The sequence below is a fragment of the Falco cherrug genome, chromosome 6, assembly GCF_023634085.1.
Source record: "Falco cherrug isolate bFalChe1 chromosome 6, bFalChe1.pri, whole genome shotgun sequence".
Taxonomy (NCBI): domain Eukaryota; kingdom Metazoa; phylum Chordata; class Aves; order Falconiformes; family Falconidae; genus Falco; species Falco cherrug.
In genome coordinates, this window is record NC_073702.1 from 17,477,937 (window position 1) to 17,498,081 (window position 20,145).

The following is a 20,145-nucleotide window of genomic DNA, read 5'->3' on the forward strand; positions in this document are numbered from 1 at the left end:
TGCGGCCATGGCTTGGGCCAGCCAACCACAGCCAGTTTGCCGTCTCCCCAGCACCGTAACAGCAGCAGTAAAGATGGGCTAGGGTGAGGTTTCAGGATGTGTTTTCAATCACAACACGTACCTGCTGTCACAGGAGGCTGCCCCCTCGCTTTAGCCCCTGCTGAACCTGTGCTACTGTGTCTTCACTGCTGTTGCTGCCAATGCCCATTACAGCTAGCCCTGGGCTTCCCTCTGCACCTCGCAGTCATTTTACTTTGTAGACAAGCCCCGAGGTCGCAAGCCTGTCGTAAGTCTGACTGAAGTCCTATCTCAGAAGCAATCTGAAAGCCGGCAGACCATTTCAGGGCACGCAGCAGTTCGTTCTCATCAAGAGGAAAATTGCCTAGTAGATGAGCCGGTGAATTCTGTAAAGCTGCAGATGCTCAGGTGATTGTGCATGGAGCTCTGGGCAAAAACACAAATGGAAGGACTTTCAGAAATCAGGATACTGCAGTCAGTGAAAGTGAACTTGCACAGATTTACAAAGGGAACTTTACATTAAATTTCCACACACGCTGAGCTTTGTTGTCCCCAGTGCACACTGTGTATTATTTGCCACTTCCCTAACTTTTCTGACTTGCGTACATCCACTTTTATAGTATCTTTGATCATATTATTTGACCCAGATTGTTACAACAGAGTTCAAAACCACTTGCATTAAGAATTTCTACAGGAAACTTGAAGACATTTAGAAGCATTGGAGAAATATGCAGATGCAGACTTTAATAAAGCTGCTTAGCTGAAAAGAATTGCCAGAAAATATCGTTGTGCTAATGTCAGCCAAATTTTCTAAATTAATTTTGAAACAATTCGTCATCCATCTTCCTCACCACCTTCCAATTTACAGCAGTCATTGTAAACATTGCTAGGACAGCACAAGCAGATGATAGAACATTTTCCTTTTAAGCAAGAAGACTGCTTAACTTCATACCTCTATAAACTTCACCATATTTGGTAAAGATTCAGTAAAAGGTTTGCATCCTGTGACTGCTATAGGAACAGCAGTGGTCATTTCTGTATACCTTTAAGAGCTAAGAAAATTAACTCAGCACCCTAAAACATATACAAAGCAAGTAGCTTACAGTAAGCCAATCTCAAATTATTGTTTTTTTTTAAATATTATTAAAGCTTCAGAAGCAAATCAGGCAGGCATGATGTTTTAGCACTCCAGTGACTTTCTTAACAGTTGCACTGACTTATGTGGCATCTCATCTAGTCTCTGAATATGACCAAAAGAGGGATTTTGTTTGATACAAGAGAATATGGCACACAAAGCCCCAAAGAGATGAGCCTTGTACCAATCTCGACGTGTCACGATTTCAGTTTTGTAAAACTTATACATGCACCTTAAAGAAATGAAGAGCATTAAAACGAACAACTGGTGGTAGCCAGGTGGAGTTTAGACCCTTTCCTCATTAAACACAAGAAAGCATCACAGGATTACTTGAGACTAATGAAGGGTGAACTCAAGCATCACCACAAAAGCAAATTCTCTTAAAAAGGGCAGGACAAATCACTTCTAGTACAAATGTAAAAGCAGCTTGCCCAGCATCCTTTAACAGACGAGTTCTACTTGTAAACACAGACAAATCTTAGCATATCCAGGGAAAACCTCAAAAACTTCAGCCAGTTAAACACTACTCCCCAGCCAGAAACATTAAATTCTGAAGCACAACCAATTACAAGACACCATTTCCAGTTGAAGAACAAGGCGCAGTACCATTGTTGGTGAGTAACAAGTCACATGTCTGTACACGCAGCATTTTAAGAATCCAATTTTCCCTGCTCTTCTGGAAACAGAAGTATCACAAGCCTGTGATGGCAGAACACTATGCAAAGAAAAATTTCAGGGAGTTAACAGAACCTCAGAAGAGGCCAAAGAAAATGAGGACAAATTTCAAGACAGCATTCTGGAGACTACTTTTAACATAAAAATACAAAACTCTAGTTAGCTGTTTTATAAAAAAAGCCATAGCAGCAGGGGTTGGTATTTGCTGCTTATTGTGGTAAGCAGATGAGGAGGCCAATACAACGTGTTTAATAACTGGAGCTCCAAATATAGAGAAGGTATATGCACACATGGCTTCTTTTTTAATGCAATCAGTTAAGTCATGGCCCATCAGGTACAAGCAAACTTCACATTTATGACAGAATAGAATGTTATGAGGAATAAAGGACATTATCAAAATCTAACATAGCAGACTCTGGAGAAGACCACCTACCCAGGTTTTAAACATTTGTTGAAGCCAAGCAAAGAACTTTCTCAAGCTGAAACATCTCTTCATGTGAAAGGAATTAGCAGCTTCAGGGTCTGCACTGAACAACACCTGCCCAAAAGCCTCTTTAACCTGGACTGAGACATGTTTGAGGACAAAAATTGTCTTCCGTCTCATTCCAACCTTTATTAGAAGAACTTGGCGTGAAAAATTCTGCAACTTTTTAGCTTGAGTCAGTAGCTAAAGACAACTCAAAATCTTCCCAGAACAGGGCTTCCCCAGAAGCAGTGTAAACCACACACCCAGATCTGAACAGATTTAGATTTATAGCAGTTCGAACAAAACTCACAGGCTAATGATTAACAATAAAAACCCCAAGCTGGCATTTTATTATATTAAGATTTCTTACTGATGGAGAGCAATCATTAACTGAAGTATAATAGGCTGGTAAAGCTGGACAGTTTGCATAGGTATTTTTAAACTAAGGAACAGAGAAAAGTGACAGATAATTTTAAACAAAGAAATAGTTGTTCACCTTAAAATAATGACAGTACAAAAATAATTAAGACATTTACATTCATTTGTCCAAAGCTACCTCTTCATGAGCAGAAGGGAGCAAAGACAATAGTATATAGGAATAATACAGCTTAAATTCTCTCACATCTATTCCAAACAGGAACTAGAAAGTTTATTTAGCTTCTGTTCTCTTAAAAAGTTGTTCCAGCCTCAGATCAGGGAAAGGAACTGAACCCGTCAAACTTTAAACCATCAAATCCAATGTGCTACCTTGCTACTACTGAACAAAACATATACATTTAGAAAAATAAAGTTAGCTAACTATACAGCCTGTGGTCCCGATTCTGACATTTCTAACAAGCAGAATGTAGACAAAACTACGGTCTATGAGGCGAGACTGGCCACAGGCAAGAGTTAGGCTGTATGTTCAATTTATAAACCTGGAATCTAAGCTTCTCTTTATAACAAGATTAGCCAGGCAAATCTGAGATAATTGGAGTTTACTATTTTTACCTGTTGCAAGGACCACATGAAAAAGTAAATAAAGACAATGACATTTTGTAAAACAAAAAAAAATTAAATAGAAGAACCAATTAAAAAAAAATTAGCAACAACCTCCCCCCAAATACCTAGTAAGACCAGCCTACTAATTAGGCAGTAACTTATACAGCTAGAATGGAGAGACTTAGTCATCACCCATTAGAAACAGAATATGCAAAAGCTTAAAAAATTATTTTTAATCATACACAGTATATTGCAGCGGATATCTATAAACTCCAGCTGTTCATCACCATGACAGGACATCAGATTATAAATCTAACTATTCAAGATACAGATGTGTTTTTAAAGTGGTATTTTTGAACCTTTGTAAATAGATGAACAAGCTTCCATTTTTGTGAGCAGCTCTGATGACATGGTGTTAGTGTACTGGAGAATCTTCATTTACATTTCCTCAAGGCTTCTCTTGATAGCTTCTTCCAAATCTGCATCTTCCTCTGTATAAATAAATAAATAAAAAAAATAATCTCAAACTATGGTTGATAACTAGTCCTAAACACAGCTACATTAATATTACTACATAAAGCAACAAATTACTTCTGTGGGCAATGTCAGTAGACTGCAAAATATGGTGGAGAAACAGAATGAAAGTATATGCCATCCTTTCAACACTTCAAAATACAGGAACAACCTCTACAACCTTCCACTGTATTAACTAGGGGCAGCCCAATGATTAGTTTAAGAGTATAACACAACTACATATTTACTGGTCAAAATAATACCAAGATTAAAACCCGTATGTATGCACCAAGTATTAAAACAAAAGAGACAGACACACAAAACAAGCCAAGTGTTCTCAGTACTTTCATTCTAGTTCTTTATCAATAGACACTCCCTTATTCTAAGTCGGCACCACTGTTGTTACTCTTACTAGGAAGGTCAGATGTAAGTAGAGAAAAAGTCATGTCAACAGTAAGAATAGTTTAGCTCAGGGCTGGAATATTTTTGATGGGGGGGGGGGGGGGGGGGGGGCGGGGGGGAAGACTGCACTGCATGTATCTGACTTGTTAACAACCTCTCAAACACTTTTCATAATAATCAGAAAGAAACTCCGTTTCTGCATTACATTGAAGTTGTTTTGGGCACTAATTGTTTGGTGTTAGTGAATTAAATATGACAAGTTAGACAAGGTTTATCTGTACAGTAAATATTAATACCAATAGTATAGTTGGAAAAATTAAAGCAGCTTTCAGACACACTATCATCCTGGAATTATTAACCTTCTGCTTTAGAAGGACACAAGGACATCCTATAAAAAAAGCTGTTCTTATGACAAAGGGAACGGAATAATTAATATATATTAATATAACATTTTAACACTTTTATTATTGTTGGCCTGTTTTATGTAAGACCTAGATTTGGAACAGAAATAGTATCAATGAATTCTATCTCATGTCAGCAGCCCACACTCATTCACCTGGACTCTACTATAACATCCAGTACTACTGGTAAAAGAGATGTTAGTTTCTGAAAGGAAAACATTACATGGTCACAGAAACAAAGAAATTTTGAAACCAAAATAAAGCAGAAAGCCATTTGCAGACAACGGCTTACATTAAAATTTGTTGTCAATCGGTCAGTAAGCACGTGCAAGAATCAAGAAAAAGGTCCAAACTGTGACTCTGTTACTAATGGCATGCAGTTAGCTCCACAGTGATACCTGGATTGTCCTCTGCTCCCCTGGAGCTGCTGAAGCACCTTCTTCTGCCTCCTACACTTGCTTTTTGCCTTCTCCTCTTCCAGCAGTTGCTAGTGCTTTTTCCTTTTTACCCCTTCCTGAAGGGGTTTTTCCTTTTTACCCCTTCCTGGAGCTGATTTTGCCTCTCACTCTCTTACCCCATGACAGAACTGCCATTAACCACACAGGCAGCCAGTGAACACAGCTGAAGCCACGCTGCTTCCTAAGGTCAGACAGATGCCTTCAGCACTGAAGCATCAGAACTGGAACCTCCTGTATGCAGCAAATGCCACTGCTATCCCTGATGGCAATATCCAGTGCTAGGGTGACCTGAGCACAGCAAATTTTCAGTACTGTAGCTGAATATGTTGGACATTTAGTAACAATATTTAGTAACAGTTGGTAAATTTGTAACTGAATAAATTCTGGAAATTTAAGATTCAGTTATCAGTTTTATCACTGACCTTGTACAAATTATTCATTTGACTTTTTTTTTTAGCACACCTGATTTCCATCAGGTGAAAGGGCAGAGCTAAGCCTTTAAATAATAACTTTTGGTGATGGACTACAGTGCACTTTGAAAATAATTTAACAACTACATTGGATGAATGCCACCACTAAGCACAGCAGCAAAAGGATGAAAACAATTTCAAATGAGGTAAGATACAATGTGAGCAGACTGTACTGCTGATTCAAACATGCCTAAATCTGCAGCTCTTTTAGGAGACCAGAGTGCTTTGTTGAGATCCAGTATCTATTTTGAACTATTTATTCAGAAGTTCAACTATTTAGTCAGTAGTTCTACTCCGAGTCAACAGTCATACTAAACTTGTACAAAGTGAGCTCAGTCAAGTCTTTTAATTGCACAGTACCCTGTGGTGATGCACCAATAAAATAGATTTTGGCCGCTGGCATACTTTTCAGTTTAAGAAATTTATCTTTTATTTATAACTCACAGTGTTCTTCACTACTCAAGATTGCCCAGCATATTTTAGAGTATTTGTAACATGTCACCTGCTGTAAAACTGATAGTAAGTTTAGTTTCTGTATCTTCAATGATTAATAGCACTCCTCAACACAGAAAAGAAAAAATTAGCAGACCTTCCCGTTTGTTCATTTCTTCTAAGCTCCTCTTCGCTGTTAGTGTATCTTCATCCTCTTCGCTATCTGAACCTTACATGCAAAATTGGAACAAATTACACATTGCTTTTAATAGAAGCTCACAATCCACACTTGCATTTCTTACTTTAACAACATTGTAGGCTGAATTTGAAGAAATACAATTGTTATGATCTGAAAATCAAGATAAAAATACATTACAGTGGAAGTTTAAGACAGTAACTCAAAAGACAGTTGCTTTTCAGCTACCTTCCTGCCTTTCTCCCCAACATCTAGAGGCAGACTGCTTCAATTATTTTAAAGCAGTAACGAGAAATAATAGGTGCAGAAGCTACTGTTAGTGTTTACTGCATTTGTTTTTTTGTAATAGTTATAAAAAGACATTATTTACTTTCTACAAAATATATCAAGGATTTAATTATGGGAAGAAGTGCTGTAGCATGTGTCTGCCTACACATGATCTTAGCTGTATTTTGTTGCCTAAATACTCTTTGAACAATGGAGTGCTGTAACTCAACTAAGCAGTGCAATTCAGCAGATGTTCAAGTCTCTCAGGAAAAAAAAAAAAGAAGATAAAATAGTTGATACACTGAGTTCCACCTGCTAACTCATCATAGTCAAGCCCAGCTAAAACTCTATCCCCTTTCCTTGTCTAAAAAATGCTCTTCATGAGGCCGGTTTCCAGAATGACAGCTCTGTTTTGAAGTGCCTAGCAGGACTGGTGTACCTAAGGTGGTTTTTTTTCCTTCATTTGCTTTAAACAAGAGTCTCAGTAAACTACAGGTTAAAAAAATAAGCAAGTCCATGAGTCACACTGTATTCATTCTCTTGCTACAGGCTATTACTGTTCTGGGAGATGGTCTCTGTAACAAGGTCTCACAGTATTCACAATCAACTAGGTCTCCTACAGTCATATCAACATAAGCACTTTCCTTACAGTCCTCACACCAACATACTTCTGAATATGTTTACTGGCCAAGAACTTTCCAATACAGACATTAATTTACTGAGTGTGTGACTTCTGGCATTCTAAATGACCCAAGTTAGGTATTCACTTTCTAAAAACTTTTCTAAACACTTTCTAATACACTTTCTAAAGCTTCTTTTCAAACCTCTGACACGTATACCTTGTTTAAGCAGCAATGTTGCTGACTTTCCCAATTCCAGGAAGACAAACTTCAACAGCTAGTATCAAACAGAGATCAGGAGCCCACAAAGATCCCAGAAATAGCTGGATATACACTTCAGTTAAAATGGTCTTTCTCCAGTCACTTGGCAGACTGGTAATCCTTTTTGGAGCTGCCTGCTATTTTGGGGCAGAAGAGATACTACTTCCAACATCTTCTTCCAAAGCAAACAAAGCCAAAGAAAAAGATCCATGCAACCTCCCCAAAAATGTCATTACAATCACTCATGAAAGGGAGGAAAAAGTACAAAGAAGAGGTTTTGCACAAGTGGATTCTGCCTTAGTAACCAGCTTTTTAATCTTCCAGCTCAGAAGACATCTCAGCCTGCTCTAAAGTTTTATAGCAGTTGAAGCAATCACTCCCTAACTCTTTTTGGCATACATAAAATAGAAGAACTGAGTTCTTGTGAACAGTAGGTTAGAATAGTACAAAGGGGTCTCTGGTTTACTACCATTTTCAATAAAATTGCATTAAGAGCACTTTCATGAAAGTCAATGCAGGTTTTTTAGGCGACCTGACGGAAGATGCTGGCAAATGGCCAAGGCAATATCCTTCTGATTGGCATCTTGCCTAGATCATTAAATAGCAGAGCAGTCAAAAAATCCACGAGTCTTTCAGATAGGATCTGTAGAAGTCAACTGTCCTGGAACCAGCTACACAGCGAGTTAGCATGCACCATAGAAGCAGCCGTGATGGCAACCCACAGACACGCTGGTGGAGGACAGCGCTTTCCTGCTCGCTCCTGGCTTCCCTGACCCAGGCAAAAGGCTAACTTGACAATCACTTTTCAGAATACAGTTGACTTTACTGTCAATTAGGACAGTTATGAATGCTAAAACAGGATTGATAAACTAAAATAGTAATTCCATTAAGGAAGTTTAGGATTCATCTTAGGTATTAATGCAGGCCTCATCTTGCCAAAATGTTTTGCTAGTCATACCACCTTAATTACACCACTATAATAACACAGGGTACACATTCATATTGGAACAGAGGTACATGCAAACTGGCATGCAAAACATCCAAACACTTTTAAAACAAGCTGCCTGTCCCATGATTTATCACTACACCTGATATGCAATACCTAACTACTACTTGATGGTTACAACATCACAGAGAACAGGTTTGCTTAAAACATAGTTAAAGATAACACAATTCCACTGCCAGAAACTATGAAACTTGAAAACAATGAGTACTGATGATCTTCTGTCAGTTTGAGGGGAAAAAAGTCAGCTCCGAGTCAAATGTTGTTATGCAGTATGTTGAAAGTCTCATGAGCTATGCTCTGCTTTCACTGGTCATTATTTGCCAGACTCCTCTCCCCTCTACCTAACTGTATTAACACACATACAGCTTCCCATGAAGGCAGTTGCTGGATTCTCCAAAATCTTTTGAGTTGGTGAAAGTTAACTTATTAAGAACCTAACAAAGAGCCAAATGTTATTTAGGAGCTTTTCATGCAAAGGTTTGTCAGTATCTCAAATTATACTGAGACTTTCCTTACCCAAAAGTAAAAAAAAGAAAACAAACCAAAAAAAGTTATGCTTGTCCTCAGTATTCTCCCTGCCCCCATCCTCCCCAAACCTACACAGAGCAAAGACTAAAGGCACAAAGGCAGCAAAGATGAGAATTTTAAGATGTCCCGATACGTTTCTATGGGAATTGGGAATAAGACTGTAACAATCAAAAGGAAAGAAAAGCTGTCTGCAGGCAGAAATCCTAGGTAGAAATGCTCCAACAATAAGGGGGTGGGGGGCAGGAATTCAGCTTCCTTTAGGGGCTAGACAGCAAGAAGTATTATTGTGGAACTCGTCACTTGTCAACCAAAGAGAAGGAAAGGCCACCTGAGTGAACAGGTACATTTTCAAGTCAGAAGACACCAGGCTACTTTTCCACACCGGACAGATCATTGTGCTTGATCTAACATTGCTCACAGTGCACCTGTACCCTGGGACTGAACCCTGCTCTCAGAGATCTTGGACTCCAGTTAAGAATATACTCCATGCAAATATCACAGAATGGCTGAGGATGGAAGGGACCTCTGGAGTTCACCCCATCCAGCCCCCCTGCTCCAGCAGGATCACCTACAGAAGGCTGCCCAGGACCATGTCCAGATGGTTTTTGAATATTACCAAAAAGACAGTGTACTGGGGAGCTCAGAACTTGACAGTTAGGGCCTTACCAGTGCTAAGAAGAGGGAAAGGACCACTTCCCTCAAACTGCTGGCAACAGTCCTCCTCACGCAGCCCAGGGTTGTATGCAGACCCCTCAAACTAACAGGCCGACCATAAGGTTGGCCACCTTAGCCATGAGGGCACACTACTGGCTTGCCATCACCTTGGTGTCCACCAGGACACCTAGGTCCTCTTCCACAAAGCTGTTTTCCAGCTGGCTGATCCCTGGGTCACACCCTCCAGGTGCAGGACTTGGCACTTCTTGTTGAACTTCACCAGGTTCCTGTCAGCCCATTTCTGCCCTGTCAAGGTTTCTCTGGGTGGCAGCACAACCTTCTGATGTATCAGCTGCCACTCCCAATTTTTGTCATCAGCAAAGCTGCTGAGGGTACACTCTACCCCACCACCATGGAAGTCATTAATGAAGACATTAAACAGGACCAGATCCGGTATTGACCCCTGGGGTACGCAGCTGGTTACTGGCCTCCAACTGGACTTCATACCACTGATCACCATATTCCAGGTCCGGCCATTCAGCCAATTTTCAATCCACCTCCGTTTTCCCATCCAGCCCATGTTTCATCAGCATATACTCCTGGTACTGCTGGCATCTTCTGATCACAAAGAGTAAATAGGAATGTTTAATTTGAAGAAAACAGGCATGTCCTGTTTCTCTTGTTAAAATGCTTAGCATATTCTGTAGCTCCCAGCTCCTCCAGGGTCAGAGGAAAAGCAATTGCCTGGCTTCTCAGCCAAGAGATCAAGATATAGCCTCTTCTCTAGTACATTTTGTTAAATAAGCAAAGAGCTAAAACTCTGACTGTACCTATTCTCTCAAAGAAATCCTACTGCTACACTGTTGTCTTCACATATTGCCAAATTCCTGCTGGAAGAACAAAAATAACCAGGAAAGTAAATTCTGGATAAATACAGAGCTCAGATCAGAAAAATTAACCCTATAGATGGGAGCAAACAGTGATTTTTTGACAATTCATGAGTGTCTCATAGAAACCTATTCTGGGAAGAGAGTGGTAAACTCACAGAATGCAAGCGCCACCCACTGTCCTGATATCAAAGCACCACGGCTTGTATTTGCATTAGCTGCACACATGGCTCAGCATGATCCCCTCCCTGTATCTGATCATCTTCTCTTGCAACCTCCCTGGTTACCACCATCCCCCTAATTTCCATCAGATCTACCAGTTCCTCTGCCTCACCAGAAACTCAGTTTCCCTTTCTCCACCTTAGACCTCCTCCCTTGCCACACAACTTCTTAACGCACCTCCTAACTACTTCAGTGTGCAGTCTCACACCCTACCTTCACTCCTCTCTCCTACAATGCTCCTTCTCCCAATCTCATCTGCCTCTTTCCCATCCCAATGTACAGTGCATTAATATCACACTTAACTTGCAGTCTCTCCAACCAGTGACCTTTTCCCTTTTACAGTTGATGTCTGAAGTTTTAGGGCTACTTCACCTTAAGGACACCATTAGTTACCTCATTCAGACTCCTAGTAACTACTTAGTCAAAAACTTCAGATCAGTACCTCAGCCCTACATAAGCAATCATGTTCAGTGTGTGTGAGCATGCTGCCTTTGAAACACTGCTCCCTGGCTTCCAGAATCCTTTCCTTTACTCATTCTTCAGCATGTCCCTCGGAGGATCTTCTGCACAACTCGTCCCCAGTACTTCCTGCTCTAATCTCTGTTTCTTCATCATCTGTAAGAGGAAGGAGAGCTACTTCCTGCTGAGGGTTCACAAACACACTAGACTTCCTCCATGAAAACTAAAGCTTCACTCTATACATCTCTCCCTATAAATGCTCATTCATCTGTTCATACAAGTGTAGCATGTCTGAAATTAAAGCTCTAAATCCCTCGCCCTTCTCCAACTGCATTTTTTTTTTTTTGAAACTCTGGCCAACACTGTGATGGTCACTGAGATTTTCACTTAACTTTCATGTTAGTTACCTCTCAAATTCACAACCATATTAAATTAAACCTTGATTTTTTAAAAAAAATTTTTTTTTGCATTATCTGAATGGTGAGGTCTTCCTAGTTCATGCACTTGGCTACAATTCTTGTTCAGACTCATTATCTTAAGTCTCAGTACGTTGCTTTCTCCCTAGGGCACATACATACGTTCAAAGATGCACACAACAGATGTCACTGACACACCAAAGCCAACAGTAACTTCCTGTTGTAGCTAAATACAGGGTTACAACTGAAAGGTGAATTTCTTAACACTCCCTACTGCAACAGGTTGTGGCCACTGTAGCAAAAGCATAAACAAAGGAACAGATTCTTACTAGAGTAAGTATCATTCATTCACAGCGCATCACACTGCAGATGCTCATGCTCTTCACATTCAGTCTCTTTGGACAGTGGGGGTTGGAGGCTGTGAGCGTCTTTAGTCATTTGCAGTCTGTGTTAACGTTCAGAAAAAGCAGAGACTGGGGTCAAATGTGGTATTTATATTGGACCTGAACACCTACAAAAATTTTACTACTGAGAAAGCGAGCGATTATTCTCAATGTCTTCTGTAAATTAATTCTTAACTCTTCTTAAATTCTTTTGTTGGCTCTGTGTAAACCAAAAGATTTTTGGGATAGTAGGAGCTAGGAAGCTTAACAGCATTCATCAAAATGAACTGAAATCCTGCTTTTCCAAATATAAACTCTCATAAAAGCTGCATTCAGTAGTATTTAAACACTTCAGGCAATACTAGTGAATTGCAGATGCAGGCTGACCACTCCACTTGAGCATAGTGGAAAAAAACCTTGTGTGTCAGTGTAAGAGGTGCAGTGGTTATTTGTACATAGTACAACACTATACCTGGCTCTTCAAAAGAAAGAAGAAACACTCAAAAAAAATTGGACCTCCTATTATTAAAAGAAGTCTGTTTTACTTAGCTCAGTCAATAAAGGATCTCGCTTGAATATGACTGTGAAAAATACAGTTAAGCTAAACCCATCAATTTACACAAAAATCACTTTTGACAACCAAAAAGCTGCAGGATTTCTGTCAGTGTCAGGATGGGTATTATGATGACCTCTAACCTATCGTCAGCTTTGCCCTCAACTTTGCCCAGCACTCGTTAAAGGCACAGGCTGTAACCATACTGTCACGACTAGATATGAAGTGTCAAGACACAGACAAGGAAAAAATGGTGTTTTTCTGCATGCTACAAACTTTTGTTTGCAAAGAAATTACAGAGGGAGACATTGAAAACTTCTGCCCTTCTCAAAACACTTAAGTAATATGCACAATCCGTTTGTGCCTTCAGCATAAAAGAAAAAAAAAAAACAACTTCTGTATTTATGAACTCAGGCTTAGCCGCAGCAGACGGCAAATAAGAATAAATGTCTTGCCCACTCTCTTCACACCTCAGATGGAATTCATGCATCCACTACAGCCAATGGTCTAAGGTAGCATACAGTTGAAATCCTATTGTAACATACGCAGGAACTTTTTATTTTAAAATGCACACACCACAGTTCCCACAGCAGTTCTGCTGACACGGTAAAATGGTTCCCAAGGATTGCCACAATCCAGCTGCTCACAAGTTAATGATAGCTCTGAGAAGGTGATTCAGGGAAATAGCTTTTCCATTTCGCAGCTCATCCAATACCAACAACTATGTTTTTCAACACAATTCTGTTGTAACTGTTTCTCACTTATTTCTCTGTCCAGAATAATAGCCATAGGCTTGAGAAAGTCACAAAGCAAGCAATTCTTGTTTATATTTCCTTATATTCAGCTGCATTTCTGTAACAGGACAACAGGTTATACCAGCCTATGATACACTACACAACTTTCCACCTCAGCTTTCTGATACTGGTCTTGCCACACTAAGACTTGCAAATGCTTGCTGATGCTGCTGAGCCACACAGTGAAGTGTGTATTGTGTAGTGGCTTACCTTTTTAAGGAAACCTTTATACGCTCTTGGTAACAACACAATCCCACCACCTATTATCAGAACTGGATTTGCTAATGTCCTGTTTTAATACAGAAATGGGAGACAAAGGCAGCTCTCACTGTCTGGGTCCGTCCCTGCTGACACTGACTGGAGAAGGGGACAACAAAGATGCCTCAAGTCCATTCTGTTCCTTACAAGTTTGCCAGGGAATGGCAACAACCAGAGGGCTCATGTGCAATTCCATCACTTTCCTGCTCAAAGTATTTAATTTTTTTATAACAACCACATGCGTAACTTAAGTGGGATGTGCAATGATCAGCCTGCCAGCAAGTTAAGGTTTGGGGCCTCTCAGTAGTTCCCATGACCATAATAGTAAATTAAACATTTATGTAGTAAAGGACATTAAAAGAAGGGTTAGATTAGGAAACTTCTGAAAGCAAGACCAATATAAAAAAAATATGGAGTAAAATTTATACACAAAAAATGGTTAGATGAAAGTCATCACCTCTGAGCCAGTATGCTCTGGTGGATAAAGCTATACTAGTAAAACTACCCAGGCGGGGAGCTAGAGTAGCCTTGCACAGCAAAACAGTCATTCCTTGCTTCTCACTGTCTTCTATCATTAAAGTTGTACAAACTCTACAAGAAAGGAAGACCCTACAGCTAAGTTGACTTAAATTGACTGCTTGCAAGTTACAGCTCTCTTCCAACTCTTCCTCCCAAAATTACGCAAAGCTCCCAAAGCAAAACCAGCCTCCCACATTAATATATAGTTATAGCTATGATCACATTAGAGGAGATCTATCAATCCAAGAATTCCAATATGGTCTACAAAGAAAACATTCATCATGGGAATGCAGTGATTCAGTGTGTAGCTTTATAGATACCTGGAGAAAAGTCATCTTCCCCCTTGAGCAAAATGAACCGTACTAGTGAAAATGACAGTTCTGTAATTAACTACGCCAAGAAATTTTACTGGTGTGGTTGCTTCTAGCTGGGAATCACATCTCCATAATCCAGCTGCAAAATCTAGACCAGCGAATGCCTGGGGTGGCCAGAAAACTCTATAAGCACCTTTTCTGTATCAGAAGCACATAAATCAATTCCAGCTCACCACAGATAATTTTTCTCAGGAAACCATTTAGTTAGCCTATCTTTCCTTTTCCCCTTTAATCAATCAATGTCAATTCACCATTCAGTGCTAGCACTCCTCTTTAATCTTCCTGGTAGAACAGCAGCACCATGTGATAGCTCTCATGCACCTACACCAAGACTAGCAGTATATTTTTTTAAGAACAGCGTAGGGCTAATTCAGAGACAACTTTTTATAATATGCAATCAACTTGCAAGCCCCCAAAACCACAACAAGAAGCCAGGAAAAGCAATAGTGTGTCTACAGGTCTTCCAGGAAAACTTTACTTCAAGATACTTTAAAATACTGTGAAGTACTAAATCTCAGCTTAGCTCCTTTGCATGGTATCCTCTGCACGACAATGAGCAGGCTCAGACCTCTTGATTATTCTATACTGGTACCAGAAGAATTTTACCAGTGTGCTTAGCTGGAAGCATTGCGACAAACATAACCATGACATTGCTGAGCTGTACAACGCTGCATTGTGTAGTTTAGCTACCAGTAGGTAAGACCGATCCAAAACCAGGACATGAGCCAAGAGTGCTGAAACAGGGCCAGGAGAAGAGGTCACAAAAAGGACAAGAAGATGAAGAGGAGGAAAATGAAGAAGAGAATGAAGATGTCCCAAATGACCACCAGAGGACCCCCGACTTATTAGACCACACGTGTAGCAAGCGTGTAGATATGGTAAGCACTCTTGGAACTGTAACGAATACCCTAATGGTTTCTCAGAAGTGCCATAAGTATGTATAAATCAGCCATATAAAGACAAACAAAGAACTAAGTCAGCATGCACATTAAATGGAACTTCTCTCCCGTACACCCAGTGCCAAAAATAAAGAACGCCTACTCTCTAAAACTCAAAAAACAAGTATTAGAGTTTGTCTCCGATTTTTCAGTAACAATACAAAAACAATGTGATCATTTTAGCACGCCATTAATTAGAACATGGAATTCCAGAAAAAACTTAAAAGCTTTCATCAATATTTTCCCTCTAAAAGGATGTATGAGCCATGTGCTAGTGAAGACACTTATCAAGTGACTGGAAGTAGCCAGGAGGACAATCAGAGTTAAAATTGGCAGAGAAACTCTGAGAAGTAATGATGCTTTAGCAAGGTCACGTTTGTTTCAGACCCAGAACAAATGAAGCCAAGCAGGTTTGAGTACAAATTGAGAAATGTGCACACGAGAGTGCTCTGAACAGCTTCTCTATAACTAGAAAGGAATTTTCAGACTGCAACAATTTGTCTCCTGCTATAATAAAGAATACAGGGAGAACAGTTTGTTATGTTGAGTAAAAATGTCTAAATCTGGTTTCAAAGCCTGCCCCCAGCAAATTGATCTTCTGATCTATATTTCATTGAAACACCAGTACAATACAAGAAGCATCAAACAACAGCTTGTGTTACGCGTCAGTGTTCAATCCTTTTATTGGAAAGAACTATCAGTTTACTGGAAAGATTGTGTTTAATGTGTTTACTTTCTACCTTTGGCGGTGTCTGAAATGCTGTTTAGCAAGGCACACATCATGTCTCCCTCAATGTGGTGAGGATTTAGGATGCGAGCTGATCGCTGAGTCAGTTTAAATTGAGTTTCCAGTTCCAGGAAGCTTTTGTCTCCAGAAAGTACAGTGAAAGGAATTTGCTTGGGCAGGTGTTCATCCAGACGACCAGCCTATACAGAAACAAATGCAGAGTGTTGAACTGAGATCATGTTTTAATCTTGGGGGGTTTGGCTAGCTTTTTGTAAGATAGGTCTTCACAGGAAAGCCTTCTACAGCAACTTACCTCCACTTTTATGGTCCAATGCACATTATACCACTGTGAAACATTTCAACAGTTTGACACTGCATTCTATACTTATCACCATAGATACAGGAAATGGCTACCAGAACAGAACAGATTGAGTATGGAGCAAATTCCTAAAAAGCAGCATTTCAGAACCGCTTCCATAAACCAGTTCACCTGTCCAGAGCATTTTAACAACCATAAAAAAAAAAATAATGTAACATACAAATACTGCTGTAAAACACGTTTATATCAGACAGTAAGATTCTCAAGTATTATTATTTAACTGATAAAGCACTATATTAAGAACATGAGTCCTCATGGCATCCCAGATTGCTGTCCTTCACCTGTACCTCTCCCAACCCACCCAAAGCCCTAAGTCTACTGAACAGAGGCACTGCTGTCGGCCCAGCAGGGTCTCTGAAACTAGCAGCCATCCAACTCCATCTTAAAGATGCCTCTAGATTTGGGCTCCTTGAAGCGAGAGGCAGGAGTTACATTTCTCTCTGAAATAGGAACAGTAAGAATTCAGAGATTTTACTCTTCATTCCCTAACTAGCCCTCTTCCCTCCCTCAACACACTGATGTCCTATTTGGGCTTTTTTATTCCTACAGAATGAAGGAAAGGAAAACACGTAAATCCTTTCTCAACTGCCTGTCTTCACTCAATTCGGCAACAGGTTTATAATTCTTTTTAGTGAACGTAAAAGTCAAGTGAAGAGAATCCAAGAGTCTTATCTGTAATTAGTACTTAACATCAATAGCAGATACCATCTGCTACTCTTTCCTGGGTACAGAAACGAACAATAAAGAAAGCACACACTAACTTACATGAATACAGAGAGCAAAGTCTGCTGCTTCTCTTCTGGTACCGCAACGTGGATGAAGAAAGAAACATCCAATCCTCTTCAGATAATTGTAAATTTTGCACTGCACTGGAGGTTTCCAGTTGCTGTACCCTCCTAAACAGTAAAAGGGGGGAGGAAAAAAAAAAAACAAAAGCCACCATAAATTAAGAATGCAAGAAGGTAAAAGCAAAGATAAATTTGGCTTTAAGGACAGAATTTATTTTGACCAGTGTGAAAACGAAAATAACCAAAATCCCAAAAGAGCCCTTGTTCTTGGGTTAGAAAGCAAAACAAGGAGAAAGTAGCTAGCCTGATCCTACACAAAGCTTTTCCTTTAATTTTATATGACTTTTTCTTCTAAACCTGAAAAACTTGCCTTCTATGTATCCTGTGCATTTAAATATGATGTATTGTTTTCCAGTTTTAAGCACAGCTATGGTTAACATGCAGAAGCAGAGGAGCTTTGGGAACACAGTACAACAAACACTTCTCTTACGGAATCCTGTACTAACGTAAAGCCCATGATTATTTCCAACAGACTCTGTAACTGCCTGACACATCACATGTCAGACTTCTTTAAAAAGAGGATCCAAGAACTAGACCAACAGCTGAAACAAATACTAGAGTCCTGACAAACAACTGGATGCAGTCAAGGATAAGCAAAATGAGGCTACAACTGGAGGAGGGAACGCAGGAATTTTCTCCACAGTATCCAAAACCATGTAGTTACTGGCTGAGAAAATGGTTGGATAATAGGGACAAGATGAGTAACGGGCCTGCTACAGATAAAAATACTAGGCTGAAACAGGTTTCAAGGGAAAGCAAAGAAGCAGCCAGTCTCAAGAAGAAGGAAAACCAGAGGAGCTTGCAGTTGCTATGGCAACATAAAAAGGCAAACAAATGGAAGGACAATTTGAAGTGACTGAATAAGAATTTCATAACATTCCCATTTGCTAAAAAATAATGGGTCTGCAATAGGGAGGAAACAATGTTGCTTCATCTGTTAAATGATAAGAGTGGTTGAATGTAAGAAAGGATTTTGAATGGAAGGTGAAAGCAGTCACTGACTGCACTTGAGGACATTTGAAACTAAGGCTCAAGTAAACAGGCTGCAGAGGATTGTGTATTCTAACCTGCCCACCCCCAGTCTGACAAAGAAGTAGAAGCAATCTTCAGTAGATTTCTCCTAGGTTTTTTTGTTTTGGTGTTGGTTTGCGGGTTTTTTTCCCCCCTTTTCAGCCTAATGGCTATATGAAGGTATCAAAAATGATCTCAAAGCTCAAAGATTTAATAACAGTCTACATAGAAACAACTGAGGGGTATCTGTCCATGAGAAAAACTGGTTTTGCAAGTCATTCTCATCTGTTGTGACAGCCTTTGGTCGCTGCTATTTGGGAAAGACTTGTAATCACCAAACCCGGCTTCTGGCTGCATAAATGTACAACATAAGCATTTGACCAGAACAGCTGAAAACAATGACAGGCTACAAATGGGTTAAGGACAACTTGTCTGAAAACAGGAACAATACAAAGCCTGTGCAATACCATGCAAACTCAAAGCAAAGCTAAGGCTACATTAACAACAGAAATAACACAAAAGTATAATACAAAAGTAATAAAAATATTCAGAAGTGTTGTTTGGGAAAGGCAGGAAAAAAAATCAGAAGAGACAAGGATATCGCTATATTTTCACAGACTAAACAAACAAAAATAGCATACATCAAATAACTCTGTAAACCATTATTACAAGAGGACACCTACAACAATAAATCCAGACATGCCTGGGAGCCTTAGTGCACCCAGGCTCTGTAACAATATAGCTGATGCTAACAAACTGCCAAACTTTTCTCTGATATGAATATGGCACATTTTAATCACCATTAACTCTTCAGTGTGTTTTTTTGAGTTCAAGTGCTCCAAGGGCCATTCCCGTGAGGCACCCTGCATACAGCAACCCGTTTTGGGAAGCAAGAAATTGAGCGGCACTGACGCAGGCTGTGCTGTGCCAGCAGGTGCCTGTGTTTGAAACACCCCTGGGCACAGTGTCTTAACTAGCACAGAGGTACCTTTGGCTAAGATTATGGTATTAAGAGAGGTTCCTAATAATAGACTAATAACACTAAGACTGTAGCATGGATTACTTCTCTTTCTTAGATAGGTCAGAGAAGAGAAACTTCTGAACAACAATACAGTTCAAACATTTCTTGGGTTAAATAAATTTTTTCTTACTGAATCAGAACAGGGCATTTTAACCTTGGAAAACAGTAACAGCACAGAAGACCCTGTCATAACAAACAAGCTTTGGTCAATTAATGACAAACCAATTTTGAGTAAATTAAACAAAATAACAAAGCATGACTGAAAGCAAGTGTCTGATTCAAGTGGGAAAGTCATGTATAACTGTGAAAAAGCTGTTCCTTACTAAATAATTCTTTATAAAACCCAGAGTAGTTTTTGACATCAATAGGCCTGACAGTTCTTCATGTCAGATTCCTACTAGTTTCTTATTTGTACCTGTACAAAAAGAAAAAATAACATTTTTCCAAGGCCAAGCCAAGTGGATTGAATAACTGTAGAAGTAAACAACAAACCTTCAGCAATTAAAAACCACAACCAAACCCCAAATCACAATAGCCTTAGAAGCCAAGGAGTGCAGAAGTGAAGTGACATTTGACCAGAAGTCAAGATGGGCAAAGCCTTACAGAGGGTTGTAAGAACAAACAACAAAGTGTTCAGCCATATAGAAAAGAGAATATACAGAATAGCCAGGCAGCAAGGATGAAATGGAAATCCAGGATGATTAGGTATAATCCAAACCCTCAAAAATCAGCATTTTTCTGTGGCTTTGTGCACATTATGTGAGCAAGAATACTGTCAACTGTACAGACTAGCCAAAGGCTAGGGCATGACAATACAGGTAGTGATACAAAAGTAATATCTGAGCAGAACACAAAACTCAGGAGCACAACCTG

General features: G+C 39.7%; 1 protein-coding gene across 1 annotated transcript in view; it reads right to left on the minus strand.

Annotated features, from left to right (window-relative positions):
• Window positions 1–2,614: 2,614 nt before the first annotated feature.
• The window catches only part of ZNF451 (zinc finger protein 451), a 38,774-nt gene continuing 21,243 nt past the window's right edge, over window positions 2,615–20,145 (minus strand). The window contains 4 exon segments of the mRNA XM_055714030.1: window positions 2,615–3,766; window positions 6,109–6,180; window positions 16,027–16,213; window positions 17,158–17,288. Coding sequence (XP_055570005.1) covers window positions 3,714–3,766; window positions 6,109–6,180; window positions 16,027–16,213; window positions 17,158–17,288 — 443 coding nt within the window. The 3' untranslated portion in view covers window positions 2,615–3,713.